The sequence below is a fragment of the Ptychodera flava genome, chromosome 13, assembly GCF_041260155.1.
Source record: "Ptychodera flava strain L36383 chromosome 13, AS_Pfla_20210202, whole genome shotgun sequence".
NCBI classification, from domain to species: Eukaryota; Metazoa; Hemichordata; class Enteropneusta; family Ptychoderidae; genus Ptychodera; species Ptychodera flava.
Window position 1 is genome coordinate 38,572,394 of NC_091940.1, and position 21,789 is coordinate 38,594,182.

The 21,789-nt window shown below is 35.1% G+C and overlaps 1 protein-coding gene across 6 annotated transcripts in view; it reads left to right on the forward strand.

Annotated features, from left to right (window-relative positions):
- LOC139148424 (uro-adherence factor A-like) overlaps positions 1 to 21,616 on the forward strand; it is a 36,416-nt gene extending 14,800 nt beyond the window's left edge. For 2 of the 6 annotated variants that reach the window (XM_070719878.1, XM_070719876.1), the window contains exons 3-12: positions 8,058 to 8,122; positions 10,060 to 10,203; positions 10,864 to 10,978; positions 11,804 to 11,946; positions 15,764 to 15,815; positions 16,336 to 16,606; positions 16,854 to 16,948; positions 18,720 to 18,793; positions 19,260 to 19,289; positions 19,667 to 21,616. In XM_070719878.1, coding sequence (XP_070575979.1) covers positions 8,058 to 8,122; positions 10,060 to 10,203; positions 10,864 to 10,978; positions 11,804 to 11,946; positions 15,764 to 15,815; positions 16,336 to 16,606; positions 16,854 to 16,948; positions 18,720 to 18,793; positions 19,260 to 19,289; positions 19,667 to 19,772 — 1,095 coding nt within the window. In that variant the 3' untranslated portion in view covers positions 19,773 to 21,616. Of the gene's footprint in view, positions 1 to 575; positions 862 to 1,232; positions 1,815 to 8,057; positions 8,123 to 10,059; positions 10,204 to 10,863; positions 10,979 to 11,803; positions 11,947 to 15,763; positions 15,816 to 16,335; positions 16,607 to 16,853; positions 16,949 to 18,719; positions 18,794 to 19,259; positions 19,290 to 19,666 lie in introns of those variants that run through there. The other 4 variants (XM_070719879.1, XM_070719877.1, XM_070719880.1 and 1 more) reach the window with 3 other exon arrangements.
- Positions 21,617 to 21,789: the final 173 nt, after the last annotated feature.

The following is a 21,789-nucleotide window of genomic DNA, read 5'->3' on the forward strand; positions in this document are numbered from 1 at the left end:
CACTGACTGTCAGCGGAGTAGGCTTAGAATCAAAATACCTTTGATACGTTTTCATGTTAACAAGTATCAGAAAAAAGGAATCGTGATCAACAAGAATGTACCAGGTTTTTTGAGTCTTTTATCCTTTGATTGCTCTCTACCTGTGGAGAATTTACACTTGAAGAGATGACAATAGATTTCAGTTTGGCTTTGTAAGCTGTTTTGATGCTAAAAGATATAGGAACATGGGTTCTGACCATATGAGTCGACACTAAGTATTAAACTTTATGCCAGCCTTTTTTAATGTATACACATAAGCATTCCTCAAAGTGTGGTATGACAACGGTCCATTCGCTGTTCATTATTTTAGTTTCAACTCACAATATTCAGAAAATGTTGAAAGGATATAGGGTTAGCAATAAAAATAACTGTCCACTTTGTACTCGGATGAGTGATTCTTTGATGTAGAGATTGTACATTGTACAAATTCTATTTCCCACTACAAGAACACTTAATCCCATAGGACAACTGAGCTCTATTCTGATCTTCCCTCCTGCTCTAATGGAATGGTCACAGTAGGCATGCATTACCTATTGTGTTGCCCTGTGTAGTTGTTGTGTGTGTGTCACGGTTTGGCCTTTGTGTAGTGCTTGGAGGTTACTGAACAACAATCAATAGGAGATCTGTCTGTGTTCTATTGATCCGCTGCTATAATTGGGTTGCCAAGGCATGACGTAGTCATATAAGTACTGCAACAGCAGTACCACAAGAAGGTAATACCAAGCTGATCTGCATATGTAATCAACAATAGGGTTTTGTCTTTGGTTTTACTGGACAAGACATCAAGTGTGTTTTGAAGTTCACTCATGTCCCACCTGGAAGGTAAACAATCTTGACATATCAAAATACACTTATCGTTGTGTTGACCGTATATCAAACTCTCTGAATGGCAATGTGGATATCGTTGCAAGTATTTCAAACTTGCTAACTTATTTACAACTGTTGTACCATGTACTGTAGGAAGTAAGAAATGAAATCGTCAGAAGTCAGACTTCAAAAAATTTACACGTCAATTACAATTTGGCAAATAGTCATGATTCAAGTATACTGAATGTTGTATTTGTAGATTATGCCATCAAGAACCACATGTCCTGCAGAATCATGTCTTTGTCAACTATTGTTGTTCTGTCTATATCCTCAGTTGAACTTTTGAAACCTAAATACTAAACAAAATCCTTTTTTCATTTTAACAGTGTTAAGGGATTTGAACTCGTGAAAAGTACCAGGATTTTTCATAAATATTCAAACAATAGATTGTGGAGACTTGTAAATCTGTCATCAAGGAATGTAATGAAAGACATATGGCAGTTGATTATTCTTATATTTGTCATGATTGCTGACTAGCATTGGAGGTGTCGTCAAATTCAGCTGTGGATGACTTTTACAGCAATGCAGCAAAATCCACACTGAAAAAGCATGATATAATCTATATGAACAAACAGAGGTGAAATTCTCCAAACTGTATGCAATCTTCAAACAAAAGTTTGAAGATTAGCTGTGACAGTGATTTTCCTGCTGGTCATCAACATTACCAGTGGAAGTTTCTTCAGTCACAATTCTGTGCTAGAACTATGATGCATCCGTGTCAAACTCACTTCCCAACTTTAAGTACCAAGAAGATCTATAGACATAGAGACTGGACTGGCTCTGCAACAAGTCGTAAAACCAGCGCAAAAACTAGCTCAACAAGAGAATCAAGTGCATCATCCAGAACCAGTTATATGAGACAGCTTGGTGTTATACTCACAGATGAATTCATTCAGAACGGAAAGAAGGTAGTATACATGTAATTTTAGCTGTTAAAAATACTTGCAAAGTGGTTTCTAGGGTTCTGGGTCATTCAGTTTGGAACTTGGGTCATGTTTTGAAAAGAAGTGGTGTAGTTACTGATTTATGCAATACTACAAGGCTTTTGACAGTCAAGTTTTGTCCTTTCTAGAATTCTAAGAGTTGCATTGAAATCTAGCATGCCATGACAACACACCAAGAATGTTGAAAGCTGTATTGTCTCTATAGACCATGGCAGACTGTTTTATTCAGACACTGTGGTTTTTTCAGATTGTCATCATATGTGCAACTCATGCATCCCAGTGTACAGGTACCTGTACATACATGCATCTTTATTCAGCAGTACAATCAGTAAATGTGACCCTCTTGTTGTGAAAAGTACATGAAATGACCTTAGTGATCTTTCTTCTTCAAGTATTGATCAGGTGTGCTAATTCCCTGATGAGCTGGCTGTTTTGCATTCCAAAGAGAAATATGTGCTTTTCTTTCTGTTTGTCATAGTACCCTCATAGTACCCTGATTTTCAGTAAACCGGGCATAAACTTACATTTCAGCTGTACCAAATAGAGATATCACAGTCATGATAAGTTGTGTTATCAGCTTTGTGCCTTTCAATGGATGTAAACTTTCAAAGAAGAACAAAGGACCAATATCATGTAAATAGTCAAATGTCAAAAAGCACTATTAATGTAATGCAACCAGTGATTAATGCAGGAGTTTTGTTTTTTTGGCAAAATGAGATGAAATTTACCAAGAGTGAAAGGTTCTTACAGTGCAATTATTGAGCATGGATATGTTGTACTGGTAGTGAAATGTGGATGCTTGAGTCAGGTTGAGATCTTAATTCATAGCCATGTTAATATCCTAGATGCATAGATATTGTGCCTACTCACTAAGGAGACTGCAGTCAGTTCCTGGTTACAGGCTTGTATCAAGGAAGCTGTTAGCAATGGCATGGCACAGCATTCCTAGCTGCCATTAAATCAGTCAGGAATGCCAAATTTAATTAGCCAACATCAACATCAAATCACATGAGTATCTAATAATTCTGCGTCTATGTTATAGCCCCAGCTGCTTTATTACTCTGTGACATCAAAGAACCCGTTAACCAGTGCAAAGTCACAGCATGGTAATTAGATCAATGCATGGTATAACTTGTACCTGCAAACCTATAAATTTTACCTCAAACACAGAAATCTGTCAAAGGAAATACTTAAGGAATATTGCACACAGCAATTAATTGCTATTTATGCTATTGGTCCAAAGAGTAAATAACACCATACCCTAGGGACAAAATATTTGGTAACTCACTTAGCTGGTGACAGAGTTCACATTGTTTCTTCTAAAATAGATGTTCCGGGTAATATAAATGTCATAGGGATGAATGCATCTGTTGTGATTTGGCAATCTTTTGTTGCAGTGAGAATTTTATGGTATAATGTTTCATAGATATAGAAAAAAACTTTGCAAATATTTATAATTAGCCTGGATTGCAGTATTCTGACTAGCTTACATAAATTTAAATTTAGATTCATCTGAAGATTTTTAAAATGATGCAAAACTATCCCAAAGGACAATCTTCCACTTACAGACAGGCTGACCATACCAAAGCAGTGGGTATTGTGCCATGTTGTATCATGTGTACAACTTATTCACAGGAACAGTTCAATGGAACTCAGAGAAATCTTTATCACTTCAAATTTCAATTTAGTCTCTACTTTCTGTAAGGATATCTTTTTTCAAGATAAGACATGTCAGCTTTCTGTATTTACTTTGAGTCTGAAGACCCGCTGTTTACTTCCATGTGATTTATGTACATGTGGTATTTATATGTAGTATTTTTTATGACAATTAGATTGTGATTATGATTAATCTTTGTCAAAGTAAAAGAACAATGGCATTGTCAGATGTGTCATACATATAATATATATTACCAGTACATCCATCAGAGGTTTTATTTTCAATTTTCTAATACAAAGATAACCCAAATTGTTACTGCACAGCAGGAAAAATTGCAAGTTTTGCTATCCTTTCAGAGAGTCATTTGCTGGTAAAATGTGTGTTATTTATAAAATTTTTCTACCAGCCACCTGCAACTTTGTTTGAACAAGGGACTTATCAAGTTGTGCTATCAAAAATTTGAAAGGTAAATTGGTCTTTGATCTCTTGAAAGTTGCTGGCAGTGAAACTATCTGTTATAAAAAAAACATGAATGAAACAGACAGTCAGTCAAACTGAGCAAGTAAGCCAAGAAACAGCCTGAGAGTTGACATTGATTTGCTGTTGAAATTGAACAGGGTTAATTCAGCATCTGTCATGTACCGTGTAGGTAAATATTGACAGTTAGTTTCATTGATGTACATAGAAACCACACTTGAGACACAGCACATTGAAAAACCCAACTGCATTGTAAAGTACATCCATTCAGTAGGATACTTGTAGGGTGAATAAACGACCACACCTACTTGTACCTCTGCTGGAATATTTAACCTGTTTTGACAAATCATTCCTTCAGGAATTATATCACACATGACATCTTGAGGATGAATATATGCATGAAAGTTATCTGGAAAATGCCAAGATTCTCAGGTTTATCCATACAAACAATTCAAAACAGCAACACCTATTATTTATGTAACTGTACTAAATGAGACTTATAGAAGAGATACAAACAATGGTCAGTGTCAGGACTCCTGATTATCTTGTATCTTATTCATACAACCGGTCATCTTCAGTGATTCAGCAATAATTATTTAGCAATTTTGGACAGTTTTTGCCAATAGTACACATATATTATTCATACTGTGTCTGTCACCTAAAATTAAGTCAAATTATTAATTGGTTAATTTACAGTCAGTCCGTAGCTGATTATCTGTGCTGGCTCAAATCTTACATATGGGGAATGTTTTAATTGAACAGTCAATCATAATCGAATTGACACACTCGGGCAACCATCGATATTCATCAACTCAAGCAAAAGGACACGTCAGATTTTATTCCAGTGGCATAGTTTCTCAGTCCATGTAACAGATTTCCAAGATTTCCCAATACACACAGTGGGCTGATCCTTTGTGTACATTTAAACTTAACAGTTATGTCAATAAACGGACTCATTAAAGCTACATGAGTCTAGATACAGTTTGTTTATATAGCAACCAGTAATGTTCACAGTCCCTAGATATAGGTTGTTTCATTGCTTTTCTGAAATGTTGAAAGTATCACTCAGGCGTAAGTGACGGACCATTAGATCTTGGGAGGGGGGGGTGGTCAAAAACAGAAAAAAAAAATTTTCAGAGCAGAAAGTTAGGAAAAAAAAAATCTTCAAACTAGTTTGCAAAATAAAAAAAAATAAATAAGAAGACAAAGGCGTAAAAAAAAATCTGCAAAAGTCTTTAAAATTTTTGAATTTTTTTTAGATTTTACCGACAGAAAGCATCTTTCTGTATTTTTTAGTACATCCTCCCGGCACATTTTTAATTTTAATTTATACATTTAGAGTGACTGTATCCCTTATACTGGAAGTTGTGATTATCTTATCTTTTCAGGACTTTTGTATTCTGATCACTTGAAAATTATGAAATTATAGAACCTGTTTTCTACTTGTTTCCTGCGTACAAACCAAGCAGGTACACTAGGTAAAACATTGAAACTATGGTATGGTTGTCAAGACAGAAAGTTGTATTTGCCTTTTAAGATCAAGGTAAACAGATGCAGGCCACATCAGTTTCATTTTTTTCATAGCATTTTATTGCAATGATGAATGCAAGAATGGGTGAACAAGTAGAAACACGTCAATAATGATAAAACAACATATCAAGTCATTATGTATTATTTTGCTTTTAAAAGGCATTTTCAATTCTTTTTTCTCAAAAAACAGCCTCAAAAAACAACAGCAACACATGTTTTAACATTCAACAATACACTACGTAGAATGCCATCTATCCAACAAATCCCAACACAAAAACACACAAAAGGGGTTGAATTTTGAAAGTTTCTCGATAGCAAATACTAAATAAATCTGCATGAATAATCGTTTTTGTGTAGCAAATTTCAAAGAAATTGGACAAGCCCTTTCAGAGAATACAGATTTTTTGACTATGAATGGCATAAATTGCCCTAAAAAGACAAATATTGAAATTTCAACACATCTATACACATCCAATCAATTTGGACATGCTGCTACAGAGAAATAGATGTTTTGATCAAAAAAGGGCAACAATTGCTCTAAAACACAAATATGCAAATTTAACTATATTATTTAGCTTATTTTAGCTTCTCAGCTTGTCAAAATCATTGTAAATCATGAGATATGCATGATGTTTGGTGGGGTGAATGTAGCCATTTCACCACGCAGTAGAAAGGGAAGCCAGGAAACCAAAATAGTCAATTTTCAAAACTATAGGAAGCTACTGAGGAGCAAGAAGACCATGTTTCAGAGGAAGATGTGTAATCCGAAAAAAATGCTCCCAAAGTGCCACCAAATAACACCATTTTTATCTCTATTTTTCAAAAGCTCCAACAGCAGGAGGGGGACACCCCCCTCCTGACCACCCCCTCCAAAAATACTCCCCAAGTGCCACCAAATAACACCATTTTAATCTCTATTTTCAAAAGCTCCAACGGCAGGAGGGGGACACCCCCTCCTGACCACCCCCCGCAAAAATACTCCCCAAGTGCCACCAAATAACACCATTTTAATCTCTATTTTTCAAAAGCTCCAACAGCAGGAGGGGGACACCCCCTCCTGACCACCCCCCGCAAAAATACTCCCCAAGTGCCAAATAACACCATTTTAATCTCTATTTTTCAAAAGCTCCAACGGCAGGAGGGGGACACCCCCTCCTGACCACCCCCCCGCAAAAATACTCCCCAAGTGCCACCAAATAACACCATTTTAATCTATTTTTCAAAACCTCCAACGGCAGGAGGGGGACACCCCCCCCCCCCCACCCCCCCCCCCCCCCCCCCCCCCCCCCCCCCCCCCCACAAAATACTCCCCAAGTGCCACCAAATAACACCATTTTAATCTCTATTTTTCAAACCTCCAACAGCAGGAGGGGGACACCCCCTCCTGACCTCCCCCTGCAAAATACTCCCCAAGTGCCACCAAATAACACCATTGTAATCTCTATTTTTCAAAAGCTCCAACAGCAGCAGGGGGACACCCCTCTCCCGAATCCCCCCCCCCCCCCCGTGACTGCTTGCGTGGCCGCTTGTGGTGCTTGGCACCACATCTTTGCCCTCTTTATCTTCAGACAGCGACGAACTAAAAAAAATTATAAATCTGAAAATTTACTCTGAAAAAAAAAATTGCACAGCTAATCTCAATTGGAAAAAAAAATTTCAGAAATTTACAATAGTAAAAAAAATTTTCACAATTTCATTGTGACCACCCCCCCACCTCCCAAGGTCTAATGGTCCATCCCTAAGTGAATTAAAGTAATAGATCATGTTTTCACTTTGGTAGTTAACTGTTTAAACTGACGATTTACGATCAGGTTATGCTCTGTATGATATTCGATATCTATATTTCTGTAATCTGCTCAACCAGTAGAAGGTACATATATATATATTGCAAACAAAGCACCTTCACATGTTATGTTAAACTCTAAAAACATGTCCACAGTGAAACATGCTAGTACAGATCGTCTAACGTTCTAGATGGAATCTGTGCAGTATGGACACAGTTGTTTTTACACATTATGTGTATGTTCTGTTGTTCATGTCTCAAACCATAGCAACTACATGTATGAAACCCTCCATTGTACGATCTCTTGTAAGTATGGTAGATGTTGTTGTGATGGGAGAAGTAAGCAAACAAATATCATGTGTTGAATTCAGAAGCATTTTACCAGTGTTGTAAGGCAGAGTAGAGGGCTGTCATTTAGAACACCTGTTTTGTAACAACACCATGCATAAACTAGTAATTACTCCCAGAAAGCTTCAGAACTTTGCAGGTTTTAATTTTGTATAAGATACTGGCATCAAAGCTCCATTAATTTCTCTGCTTAGAGTGTAGGTTTGTACTGAGAAATGAGGCTTAAAAAGTTAACTGATGTGTGAAGAACTTATTTATGGAATGATGTTGCTGTGAGACACACGCTATGTGTATCTAGTTGCAGAATACATTGAAAACTAATGAAAAGTTAGAAAATGTATGGCAGATTGATATCTCCTAACTTACCTAATTTATTTTATTGATAATTTCTCTCTTTATCTTTGCATTTCAGTATAATTCACAAGTGCAAGATGACCTTGCCAACCTCAACAGGTCATCAACCCCTCAGTCTTTTAAGTAAGTATGAATCAACCTTTGAACTTGTGTCATAACTTTCATCATATTCATAGTGAAGTTCACTCTTGCATGATAGTTACATAAAGAAGAGACATAAGTATGAGATTTTGCCAGAAGATTATATTTTAGAAAAGCATGTACATGAGCTTTAAATATAAAAGATGGTGATCACCCAGTCAACCAAAAGTGTAACTTGAATTTGAGTAATGCATACTTCTTGTGCAGTGTTTTCTTGATAATGGAAATCCAGTAGATTAACCCAAATCTACCTTTCTTGTTCCCCAAATTAAATCAGTAATGCTTGAGTTGTCTCCCTAAAAAGTAGCAGTTATATATCGTGATGAACCTTTAGTTTCCAACCACCCTTCTACCTTTCAGCCTGCATTCATAAATTTTGCTAGAATCTTGCTTATCATAACAATGATGTGCAATTTTCAAGATGCATTGATCTCTAAAAAATTGAGAAAAGCAGGCTTTATTGAATTGGTTCTCACAAATTGCTGTTTCCTCTCCCTTTAACATGTGAAGTGTTATTCCCAATTGGTTTCAGTAAGTACTTGTGCAGTTGTCAAAATATATTATTCTCTCCTCTTTATTTAATGAGGTACGCTACCATTCCAAAAAATGTTGGGACATCTTGAAGTTGACTTTTCTGAAATAATCTTTATGTGTACATTGCAAAGATATGAAAAAAATATGGGGTACCCATGCAAAATTTTTGAAAAAACACATGCCAAAATTGACAGAAAACCACTAAATCTCCCATTTTGCGAAATTTGCACTTACCAGTAGAATCTTTATTTTATTGCAAACGATTAACAGATTCTAGTGTGCATACCACATTTTTGCATCGCCAGGACAGCTGAATTAGGACAATCAACTAAATTTGTGATGTCTTGTCTTAAAAATTAAATATTAGACCCTAAATTTATCATTTAGCTGAAAAATTAGTCTTTTTTAAAAATATAAACTTCATATAAATGCACAAAATAATTTTCAAAATGTTAAAAAGTACAGCAATATCTATCAAACAGACAGTGTTCTTTGATTTAGAAGCAAAAAAAGTTGGGTCACCGCGCAAATTTTCTTGCTAAACAGCAAAAAGTGACGAAAAAAGGTGAATTTTCTTAGACCTGAGATTTGACCCTCTAGCTTACTGATATTATGTCAGAGCTACAATTGTTAATTATTCTCTACTGATCTTTCAAAATAAAAATAACTGTCGATTTTCAGTGCAAAAATATAATTTCAGTTGTTTTGATTCATAAAAACTTCTGAAAGAAATATTATAAGGTCACTAGCATGATTTTTTGCCATTTTGTCCTGTAATTCACGCTCACCAGGTTAGGTAGCCTAAAAGGAACATGTACATCTTCTGGACAAAAGAGGGCGCGCTCCTATATAGAATGGTAGCGTACTACCTTAATAAGGGAACCTGATAAATTCTTCGTTATTGTTGATAACAGTCTCCATGTTCATCAAACAGTTTGTCCCTTTGGTCATATTAGATCTAAGAATCATCAAATGACATGATGTACACACAAAATGGCCATGCACATATCCTTAGAATCTTGTGATCTCCATTTCACAAAGATGTGTGGGTATTTGTTATGTTGTGGTGAGTTGTTTGATTTATCTGTAACATGGATAATGTTCATTGTGTCTGTTTGGTAAACATGGAATCAATATAGTAGTTTATTCAGAACACTGATAAATTGTCAGTAAATTATCAGATTTGGAAAAGGTAGTTGAACCATAACACCACACAGCGATAGTGTTTGCTCACCAAGTTGATTCAGAGAAATCATTTAGTAGCTGCTAACAAGTACAACCTCAAAATATATTCACTTTAATGGAACGAATAATACCAGGTATTATCATGATTATCCAGATATATTTTCAGTGTTCACAGTTGGTTTCATCTCTTGTATTGACAGTTCAACAACCAAAGTGAAACAGCTTCCTCTACCAAGTGTAAGTCCAACTGGTAGGACAGTCAGTTCAGTGTCACCATCCAGAGGTATCAAGTCAGTCTCAATATGCTCTGACAGATACCTAGGAACACACAGCAAACTAAGCAGGTATGTCTGCCATGAAATGTCCACCCTCTGTAAATGTTCTGCAGTTTCTAATTGTCATCATGTCACTCCTAGAAAACCTCAAATTTCATTATAACCTGCTGCATATAAACTATTATTAAGACATTGAGGTACTAGTATCATCAAATTTGGTACATAAATTGGACGATTATGTCCCTCTATGAGTTCATTGACATATTGAAAATTTCCTTAAAAAGTGGTCTGTCCAGACACATATTCAAATCCTTAGGGAAGCAGTATTACACTATCCATTAAGACATAGCAATACCTATGTTTTCCCCATTGTGTTAAGAGAATTCCAATGTTTGAGAAAATCTTGTAAATCACAGACAGTAGAAGTGAGATGTGTTGACTTATCAACATCAGATACTCTTTCAGAAATTAGAAATAAGCTTATTTTCTTGTTGATATTTAGTATTTGTATTTTGTAGACATATGCCACTTTGAACTTGGAATTGACTGTTGTACACAATGGAAAATGGTCAATACCAATCATGCTACACTGAATATTGTACAGTACTTTGAATTTACTTATGAAATTGCAGAGAATTTATGAAAAGATTTTGTTTTTATCTGTTAATGCTGTATGATTATTATATCAATTAGATTTCAAAACGTTTTTACATTGTGATTCATGAACAGGGAGGGTAAAAGTGAAGGAGTCAGTTCATTGAAGGCCAGGAGTGAGCAACAGAGAAGATTTGAAATTGAATCAAGAGCCAAACTTAAAAGTAGAGCACTGAAAAGAACTTCAGAAGTAAGTACAAGTATTGTTTCTTATTGTTTACATCATTATATTTCAACAAAGCTCTATAGGGCAAATATTACATTGACTTTCTTTGAAGAGCAGTCACTACCCAGACAAAATCCACAAAATTTGATCCCACAACAAGTAAAACTAAATTTTGCCAAAGTATTGCTATACTGGAGCAAAAGCCTGGTTGAAATAATCCCTAAATCTGATTATTCCATTAGGCTTGGGATTACAGGTCTAGTAACCCCAGGCTATGTACATGTGTTCCCTATTTGGTTTCACTGATGTGTGAATGAAGTCATGGAGCCTGATAACAGTTTTAAAGTTACCTCAATTTCAGCTGGTACACAGAAAATCAAACAAATACACAAAATATCCTTTTCTTTCCTGTATGTTTAACGCTTAATTCAGTTGTACTATTTTATATACTCTGAGTGCCTTCAAACTCTGTTTGTAGAATACAGTTTCTTGTTTTATTCCCATAATCATGTCAAAATACCTAGTATTCAGCTTGTCAACATAGTCTGTATGTGTGTTCTGCCCAATGCTATTGCATACAACTATAAATGTGAGTAAGATTTAGCTCATTTGTCAAGACTGACATAGCATATTGCACTCAATGCAATATGTTGTCAGGCCTCTACTTTTTATTCCAACATACTAGATGGAGAATTATAAAGTATAAAAATGACATAAAAACCACAGCCATTCTCCCTTTTATTGCTTTTTATTGCTATTATTCAAGTAAGCATTTAAGTTCAAACAAGCCACAATTTGGAGTTGTTCATATTTGTTTTTCATACTTTATGTTTCATATTGATTTCACAGATAATTCCACATCGTGTAGACAGAACCTACTACATGTCAGGTGCTTCAGTACCACTTAAAAACAAGTATCTAGTAGATAATGAAGAACTTGAAAGGCTAAAAGAGCTGTCAAGAAGCCGTAGTAGTCGCAGTCTGAGAGCAAGGTAAATGATTGAAACACAACTCTATCAAATCAACCAGATTCCTGTGTTCAATAGATATGCATGGATCAAATTAAACTTTTGTACATTACTTATTGACATCATAATGTGGATGAGAAACCACTCATAGAAGTGTTTTAATCATTCTATTATTTTTGTAGGTACTTTATTATATACCACTGCACTTATAAAGCCACAGTACGATGTGTTTGGTGTCAAATCACCTCATGCAGCGGTGTATAGTGTGATTATATTTGAATGTATACCAGTACTATTAATGTAAATATAGAAAAAAATTGGCAAAGTACCAGTAGGCAGTGGTGACAGTAGATAGGTTGTTAGAGGTCTGAGATTTCACCACAGGTCATAGGACCAGTAAATGACTGTAGTCAAGAAAAAACAGGTGTTTTCAACTTCATGTGTAGCCGAAAACAAGATTTCAATGAATTCAGAACTATGAGAAAGTATGGACTCAGAACCACATCAGATGATTGCATATTCTGTATTCTTGAAAAAATATTTAAACTTTAGTACGTGCCTTGAAAGTGAAAGACTTAAACTTTTGCTCAAATTTTCTTCAAAGAATCTTTCAACCATTCTCTATCAAAATCAAGAATAAAAATCGGGGGTCACTGTGTAAATTGTGGAACTAGAGAAAACAAATTGCTCAAGATTCACCGATATTTGAAATTCAAAATGGCCACCATCCCTGTGTTAACTCTATAGAGAAAAAAAAAAATTTCTATTTTCAAAAAACTAAGCCGGTGAAAAGTTTTCTTACACCAAGAGCTTTAAAATGAACCCCCATAAGTGGTAGATCAGAAAAGAATTGGAAAAGTTTGAGAGTCCGAATATCTGTTCCCGAGGTGCATTCTACCTTAAATTACACTGTGAGTATTATTTGGTCCTTGTCTGAGACTTGATGAATTGGTTTCCAAGTGTTTGATTGTGTCATTGTATTGTTCAGCCTTCATTAAGTCAAGCAAACATTTTAATTGTTTGTGCTGTGTATGAATCATATAAAAGACTGCTGAACTTTGTCATAATAATCAATTGTTAATTTTTTTTGGTTTCTGTTAAAATACAGTATTGATTACCAACATAGTGAGTTTGAAGGACATTGTGTGTGAAAACGATCAAATGACAACAGACATAACATCAATAAACAGATGATCAGTCTACCTTTAACAAAGAAAGAGATTGACCATAGAGTACAGTTTGGCATACTCAAAAGTTTCCCTGCATGAGAAAAAAATTACCAATATACATAATTCTCTTTAGCAGTGATCACTGTAAATAACAGAGACATTTCCAAAAATACCTGTTTACAAATTGTGTAACATAGTGTATATTGGATTTCATGTAGTTTTGTGTGCATGCAAATTTGAAAGGAACTCAGCCAGCTGTGACAATTGTGGACAAGTATCCTGTTACTAATTCACTGTAATTGAGATGGCAAATGACACAACTCTCTCAAAGCATAACGTGGATAAAGCAGTCATTTAAATCAAGCTATAGTGCGTTTCCTAGATATATGCTTTCTCTCATAACAAAATTACATTTAACACCTGTTTATACTCTTAGACAAAACCCAGACATGAAGCTAGAGGTCTCTGAACCAGGATTTCTTCAAAAAATATTTCTGTGACTTGCTGAAGCATTTTCAGTAGTTTTCTGGTACTTCACATCTTAAGCATGTTCTGGCATGCTAAATTATGTCAGGCTGTTTCTAAATATATCAAGCCTATAGGTAGTGAGGGATATACCATATATTAGTATTTTAGCAGTGGTAAATGCAAAAAACGGCAATTTTGTTTTCCACACCATTATGCAATAACACTTGATAAATTTGCATTGTAGGGTGAGGACCATTCGTAAGCACACAAATAAGCAAGATGTAGGTTTGAAAGTGAAGAAAGGTCCTAGCATAGTGCAGTTAGAGTTGACAACAAACAAGTTAGATTCAGATAAAGACAAGAGTGTTGAGGAGGAAACAGAGCCAGCTGTAGTCAGAGGCCATCTCATGAAAGGCAGGGCCTTCCCTGAGAGAAGCAGAGAGGAGAAACGAAAGATAGCTGTCAGACTGTCTATTTACATGAATGATATGGAGCTGCAGGGCATCAGCTGTAAAATAAAGACAAAGGAATTTGAAAAAGCTCAAGATAGTCAAGATAATAGCAAAGTTGATGTATTGAGTGAGAAAGAAAATGTTAATGCCACAGATGCTGTGAATGTAGATCAGAATAGGCCTGATGAAAAAACAAAAGGCAAAGAGATAGCGTCTGAGGAGTAGATAAGAAAGGGTGTGAATGGCTGCATCAACAATACTATTATTCATTTATCGACAAAAGTATTAAGTATTGTGAGGTACAGCGTGTAAAATTTAGCATTACTGTGATAGATTTAAAATGAAAAAATTGCAAGAAATGTTGAAATATATTTATGTACTCAGCCACGTTGGCTTTGTGTATATACAAAATATGTTGTTATGTTGTTTTCTTGAGTTCCTGAGTAACTGTTGTCACATAGTTTAGGGATAATTACTTCTAAAATTGAATTATTGATCTCTCTTAAACCTTCAAGTTGAGATAAAATGTTAGATACAATAACCCTGTGTTAACCTGTCATGTGAAATAATTGAACACGTACTTTAGTTTCTGAGCCCAGCAACTAAGATGAGTGGAACTCCTGGCCAATGGCCAGGGGTCAGAGGTTAAACCTTGTACACTCAGCAACAATAGCTGCTGTTCTGTGTCCAGACAGCAACCACACACTGACCATCGGCAAACACTACCTTTAATCAAATTAACACAATGACCAAAATTTGTTCTAATAGATGTAAATACATGATGAAAAACTGACTCATAATAAATTCTAATTCCTTGGCAACAGGTTTAGATGAATTGGAATTTTCACTGCTTTTTTTGTCCATAGTTCAGATTGGTTGATACATTCTGCCTCTGTTTGGTTCTAAAATTAAAGACAAGGAATTTCACTCATGATTGTAATAATAAAAATAATAATTTATTATAAAGTTCAGTGTTAAATAGAATATAAACTAAATACAATTGATAATATATTTGATGTTTATAATGTACAAATCCTGTAAAGTGAACTAGAGTTATATCATCACATGTATAGCGTTTAAAATTTAGATGTTTGTTACTTTTCATGATTTGACTTGTTTCAAGACATGAAGTTGAAGATTTTGAATATTGTATAATTACATTGTATATTTCGTATATTTCCAATGTCTGTAGTCCTTCAGAGAAAAAATATATGCTTGTATGGATAACTATTAGCTGGTTAAGTGAAAATAGTGTTTTTACAATGATCTGACTGTTATAAGCTTCATTAAGATTTGTTATATGGTATATTTATACATATATGGAATGTTCTGAATTACATATATTTATGTTGCAATTGTTAAGAAAAAGGAAATAAATTGTTTTGTTTGTTCGATATATTAACTGCTTTCTGTTTTCTTGTTTCTTTCCCTCTTTCATCTGCTTCTCTGTCATGTATGATGTTGCTAACTCAATAATTACACACCCCACTATACTTTTACCCGTCAATTACTGCCTCATCTGCATTGCTTGTCTGTGCATGTGTGGGCGCTTGTTTTTTGGCTTGCTGTAAATCTTGTGATGTGAATCATGATGGCCAATGTTTCATTTTATCTTGGGTGATGTTGCCTCTGTGTGTTTACTATGTCTATGTAACACCATTGTCTGACTAACATTGCTTACTGCCCTACAACCTCGCTTGGTTTGTTGTCTTGCTTTGCTGTGTTCTGCATTCTTTGTCAAATCTATCCCAGAAGTCAGGCAAGCAGAGGAGACCAGTACCTGGCAGACAGACAAGTTTTAGATGTAAGTAATGTATTTACTCTTTTACAGTTTACAAAATGTCATTGTTAAATCACAGAGTGAAATTTACTTTTCCAGTTCTACAAAAAACCACCTGTTGATTCTAGATGTTGCAACTTACAGACAATTGGACCAAATTAAAGCAATTTTTTATAGTAAAAGTAAATGCAATTTATGACTTTCAATGAAATAAATGTGATCTATATATCATGACTAATCTGTACTAGTAAAAGTCAGAAATGCCACATGACATCTGTATGAATTGAAAACGAAATTACTAGAATCAGACAAATTTTACATCTAGTTTAAAGTATGCCGTAATTGTAGATGAGAAAGTATCAATCATTACATCTAAAGTGGAAATTCTAAATACTGTACAAACATTTGAACTCCAACCATAGTCATTGCAATGAAAAATCATGACAGAAAACACCTGAATTGACAATTTCAAATTTCAAGTCACATTCTTTGAAGTTTACCCATCAATCATTGGGTCTTCTCAACTTTCCATTTATCCCTACAGGGTGTCCCTGCCATAGCAAACAGTGAAATCACAGACACTGGAGAATCTTCAAGCACAGCAGCAGCTAGTACAACTATAGGAGTTGCCACTGATGATAAACCTGGCCTTGAGAATGGTATAGAAAAAAGAGCTGGTACAGCAAGTTCTAGAAGCACTGAAGATTCAGACAGTGTGGCTGGTGCCAGGGTCAGGTTCAAAGCCGCTGGTTCCAGTAGTGCTAAAGCATCCATCCCTGGTAACTTAGAAGAAGACAAAGATGGTGGTGACCAAGGTGTGTTGTCATGGCAATAAGACTAAACCATTTTATGACATAGGGTTGCAAGGATAGTTCTGGCCATGCTGTGATTAATATGATGTTGATGTGATTACCAGAATCCAATGGCAGTGTTTGATCAAACAACTGAAACGACCAAATGGTAAACATTCTGGCCTGAAATTCTAATATCAGATTGAATCTTCTGACATATGTATCACCATATACATCATAAACCACACACTTTCTCGATTTGTGTCCTCAGATGCTGCAGAAGTTGGAGCAGAAGGTGGTGATGCAAATGATGAACCACAAGAGAAAGAAGACGGCTATGACAGTGGAGTTGAGCAAGAACCTGAGGTATGTACACGACATTCATTTCTTGCCATGGTGTTTTCATATCAACACTTTTCTTATTACATTGTCTCACCATTTATATTTATCACAGGCAGACCAGCTGATCTATCATTCTAATACAGTTGATCTCCTTGCTCACATTTGTTGTCTAGTCGGTACCTCCATGTCTATTGCTGGCTACACATGTGGTAATACCGTAATGCATGAACAAATGTTTCTGAAAACATTGATTTTCCATCGACAGTAACAATGTCTGACATGCATGTGTACCAGGGTAAAGAATTTGGCATGAATTCAATGGTGGGCAACTCCTTTGAAAGAAATATTGTAATAGAGTGTATTCTATTCAAAAAATGAATGAAGACATGTTCAGGACTGAGCAAAATACACACGGTAGATTGCTTCCAAATTCAAGCCTATATCTACTGATGCATCTCAATGATAGGCAAAATGTGACATGTCTTCAGATTGTGATCAATTCTGAATTTATACAGTATGAAATGTTTTTTGAGTAAAACTTGCTGTATGTATATACAGCAATCGAAACTCGTAGTAACCAAAGCATATAGTGTTTTTGGCATTCACGTTCTGTCATGGTGTGAACGCAGCACCGGAATTTCATAATTATCCAAATAATATGTATTGTTTTCCAAGTGACATTTCCCCTGAATGTAAACATAGCTACTGAAACCTTGGTAACCAAAGTATGCAAAGCCTACCAATCAAGTTTGCTTCTAATTACAAACATTAAAATACGTACATGTTTTCAAGTGTGTAGGTAGACCAAAACTCAACTACAGAATATGCATGGTCATGGATTTTATTCAAAGCTATGCAATTTGCATTGGACTGCTAGATGTATTGTATTATAGGAAGTTGAATCTTTCTGTCAGTAACACTGAACAGATAAGCTCATTACTTTACCAACAAATGTAGGAAAAGTGCTGTCAGGCTAGTCCTTCAGCATTTCATCTGATTGTGTTTTGCAAATTCTTAGGTTTTATTGAAGCAGTTTAGGCTTCTTATGCAAAGTCTTTCAAAAGACTAATTATGGCTGTTGTACCCTGCTGTACCATTACAACAAAGGATTGGAATTACTAGGTGGTCTCGTTTGCATCCGTGAGTTGTGAGCCTTTAAGTTGCCAATCTCATACATTGCCTGTTTCAGTTGATAGTATTGTACCAACATCAAAGGCCATATGGCAGTGTCATGGTAACGTCACATGTGATGACAAAATATAATGTAACAACATTAGGTATAGTGATACCGATGTCATATGGCAGTGTCATGGCAACAGAAATTGTCTATGTTTAAGTATCATGGCAACATCATATAATGTGGCAGTGTTACAACATTACAGCCGAAGCAAGTACTACATAATGTGGTACATTACGGCAACCTCAATGCCGTATGTTACAATTTCATATCAACAATGGCATGTAGAAGTATCACAGCAATATCCAATAGCAAATGACAATGTTATGAAGACAGCAGTGTAAGGGCTCTCATTGCAACATCATCTGTATCATAGCAACAGTAAATATTTAGGTAAACTTGCTGTGAAAGATGGAACAGTAGTGTCTGTCATGTTTTGTAACTTTTTTATTAACTTTATGTTTTTCATCAACTACATGCAATGTTTTGTAAATATGTACCAGGAAATATCAGGAAAAAATTATTGTATATATGTGCAGTATGAAATTCTAATAAAATGAAAGGACAGCTTGGCCCTTGGTAGTGTTTAAATGGTCAGTTTTGTATTTAATGTTACAGGATAGCAATAAAGGTGCTAAAGTTGAAGAAAACAAAACATCAGCAGAAGACACAAACAACACAGAGGAACCAAGGTATATCAGCTTCAATTTTCTTTCTTTTTCACTTCAATTATAGACCATAATCTAAATAGTTTTATCACTTTGCAAGAATTCCTGTTTGTCTGAGCAAAGGGCATACTCATTATAATAAATAATCTTATCAAGGTTTTATTGTGTAATACCTGGCAAGTTACCCAGAAATTGCATAGTTTAGAAATTTTCGGTTCCAGAATTTTCCCTACAGCAGTAGCCAACGACTTAAATCTCATCTGCTGGCAGTAGAGATCAGTGGTTCAGAAATTTAAATCTCCTTTCTATTATGCAAGACCATTCATGTCTCTTTTATGCTAAACTGCACCGGCACGGAGAAATATCTGCAGGCTAGTGTTTTTGTGATGAAGAGTCATGCCTCTGAGATGTCACTGTCTGTAACAAACAAGCTCCTTGTAAGTGTTCCTGTTCTGTATTTTCATGAAGTATTTTTGTTTTTTATTGACAGTGAGACAGTAAACAGGGACAAACAAGAGGAGTAAGTAGCCAGACTCATTTTAGTTTTGCAAACTAAAACCATTTTAACTGTAGAATCATTGGGTAGTTTTATTCAATGGCACATAGCAAGGATTTTGCCTTAGTCATACAGGCTTTCAAATCGTATTGGGTGAGAAAGAGTTTGAAAAATAAACAGGACTGTTGAATTCAACAAACTGAAAATCAACTTTGATTGAAAGCCTTCTGCATCGTTCATTGTCTGCATGCTCTGTGAGGGACTCCTTTTGCCTCCATACATTGTGTAATTCCTACTGGCCTTGCTAGCTTTTTGTAAAGAAAGTGTCTCAAGCTGTGAGCATATCGTTGTACCTTTGCATAACTTTTGTACTCACTCAGTATTTCTGTGCTGTTATGTAGCTTGTTTATGACAGAGTACAGGGAGGACAATCAAGTGAAAACGGATGAGTCCCTCCAGAAAGAAGGTGAAGAAGATAATGCCGAGGATGAGAACACGGAAAGATGAGACAAAGTTCAGGAGTTGTAGAGCATCAGGATATTATATGGAAAGAACACTGATACAGAGGGCATAGCCATGCTTTTCTGTGGATTATGATTAGAGATTCAGGAGGAAAAATTCTTTGTCAATAGTAGAAACTACTACACAGAGAAAACTGAAAAAGTAAAATTCCCATGAACACTCAACTTTTTCTCTCTGTACCTATCATTCTAAGGAACTTTTTCTAATGTTTCAGATCTCTTTTTGCTAAATTTAAGTGATATTATGAAAAGATAGCAACACAGCAAGATGCTGCATTTCTGAAAATGGCCCCACAAAATCTGGATCATGATGTTTGTTGTCAAAACAGGGAAACTATAGGGAAAGAAACTGCTTTCTGAACTTTGAGGGCGCTGTTTCTGTCCATTTGCAAATACAGTGGGAGTCCCACTCCACTTGTGTGTAGATTTTTCAAGAGGTTTTAGTGTTACTGATTTGGCTCTGCTGTAACCTTTCTTGACTTGGGAATATTTCAGAAAACAATTAAAATAGTTCAATTCAGCTTGTGGTGTTGAATTTATCAAGTTCTACAGAGCATATTTACAACTCTCACATATTGTATGATTCAGTGATGCATTAAAGCAAAAAGTTGAATTTTTCCCGTGAATTCTTTGGCAGGTTATATTCAATGATGTTGATGTGCCAGGGTTTTATGAATTATGAGTGGTATAAAATGATTTTAGAAAGTTTGTTGTTGAGTTTTACAAGTTGCATAGATCACAATGATTGCAATAAAGAAGTATGATATTAATATTGCAGTTTCCACTCAAGAGGGCGGTATAAAAGTGCATCACATGACTGTATCTGCAACACCTTAAATGACCAACAAACTTGCCGTGTTCACCGTGGGCTGTTATGTCATAAAGTTCATGTAAATATTACATGGGTAATTTTTGTAAATTTTGTACATAGAAATATTATATATTTTACAATTTCACAACAATGAGTCAGTTTATAGCACTCAATGAAGGCAGCACTGAATTTGTGCGTAGATTACCAGTATGTGAATTTATGTACCAACATTGATATGTATATTTTTGAAATGTATTGCAAAAGTTGAACCAAGTCTTGCAAATGAGGCAGAAATTAATGTTGTTGTTCAATGCTTCCAGGGTAATAACATTTCAGGATAAAACAAAGAGTCAGTATAAAGTTAATGTTTTGAGACTTATGTAATTCCAGGTGTACTCTGAATATTCACCATTCAAGGCAAAGATACAAGACCCACTCTACTTATCAATGAAGTTTAATTATAAAACTACCAGCTGTGGTCCTTTACTTTTTATGTTTTTGTCTTTTTTTTGCTATTATTTTTTTGAAAATTTTCTTCCAAAATATAGCAGATGTCAAGTTTGAGATAGATACTGTTGTTGGATGTGACCTTGAAAGTGACTTTCAGTTTATTAAACTTTCTAAGGTCCTTAGGATTGTGAATTTGAATAATATTTATTTATAAGACATTAGAACTCCAGGAGCAATTTTTACTCCGTTATTGAACCAAAAGGGACTATGCAATGAAACTTCTTTAGTAAAGAACTCCCCTCTGAGATAGCATGGCAAGTCATGATGGTACCATGAATTTTTTCATTATTTGTACTGTGGTATGTGTCATTCCATTTATGCTTTAATGGGGATACCAGTAGTTTGGACTCTCTTCCTGTGCAGTGTAAACTATTCACAGGATGCACACAGTATTCATTTCATAATTGTAGATTTTTTTAAAGTTGTTTTGGCTGATGACTGCTTTTCACTTGCTGTAATCGTGTATTCACCACCAGGCTAACATGAATAAAAAGTATGTATTAAATATAGCTGCAGAATAAAAACTTGTGTTCTTTTTAAGATTCCCCTCCAGTATTTTCACACACACACACACACACACACACACACACATATATATATATATATATATATATATATATATATATATATATATATATATATATATATATATATATATATATATATATATATATATATATAT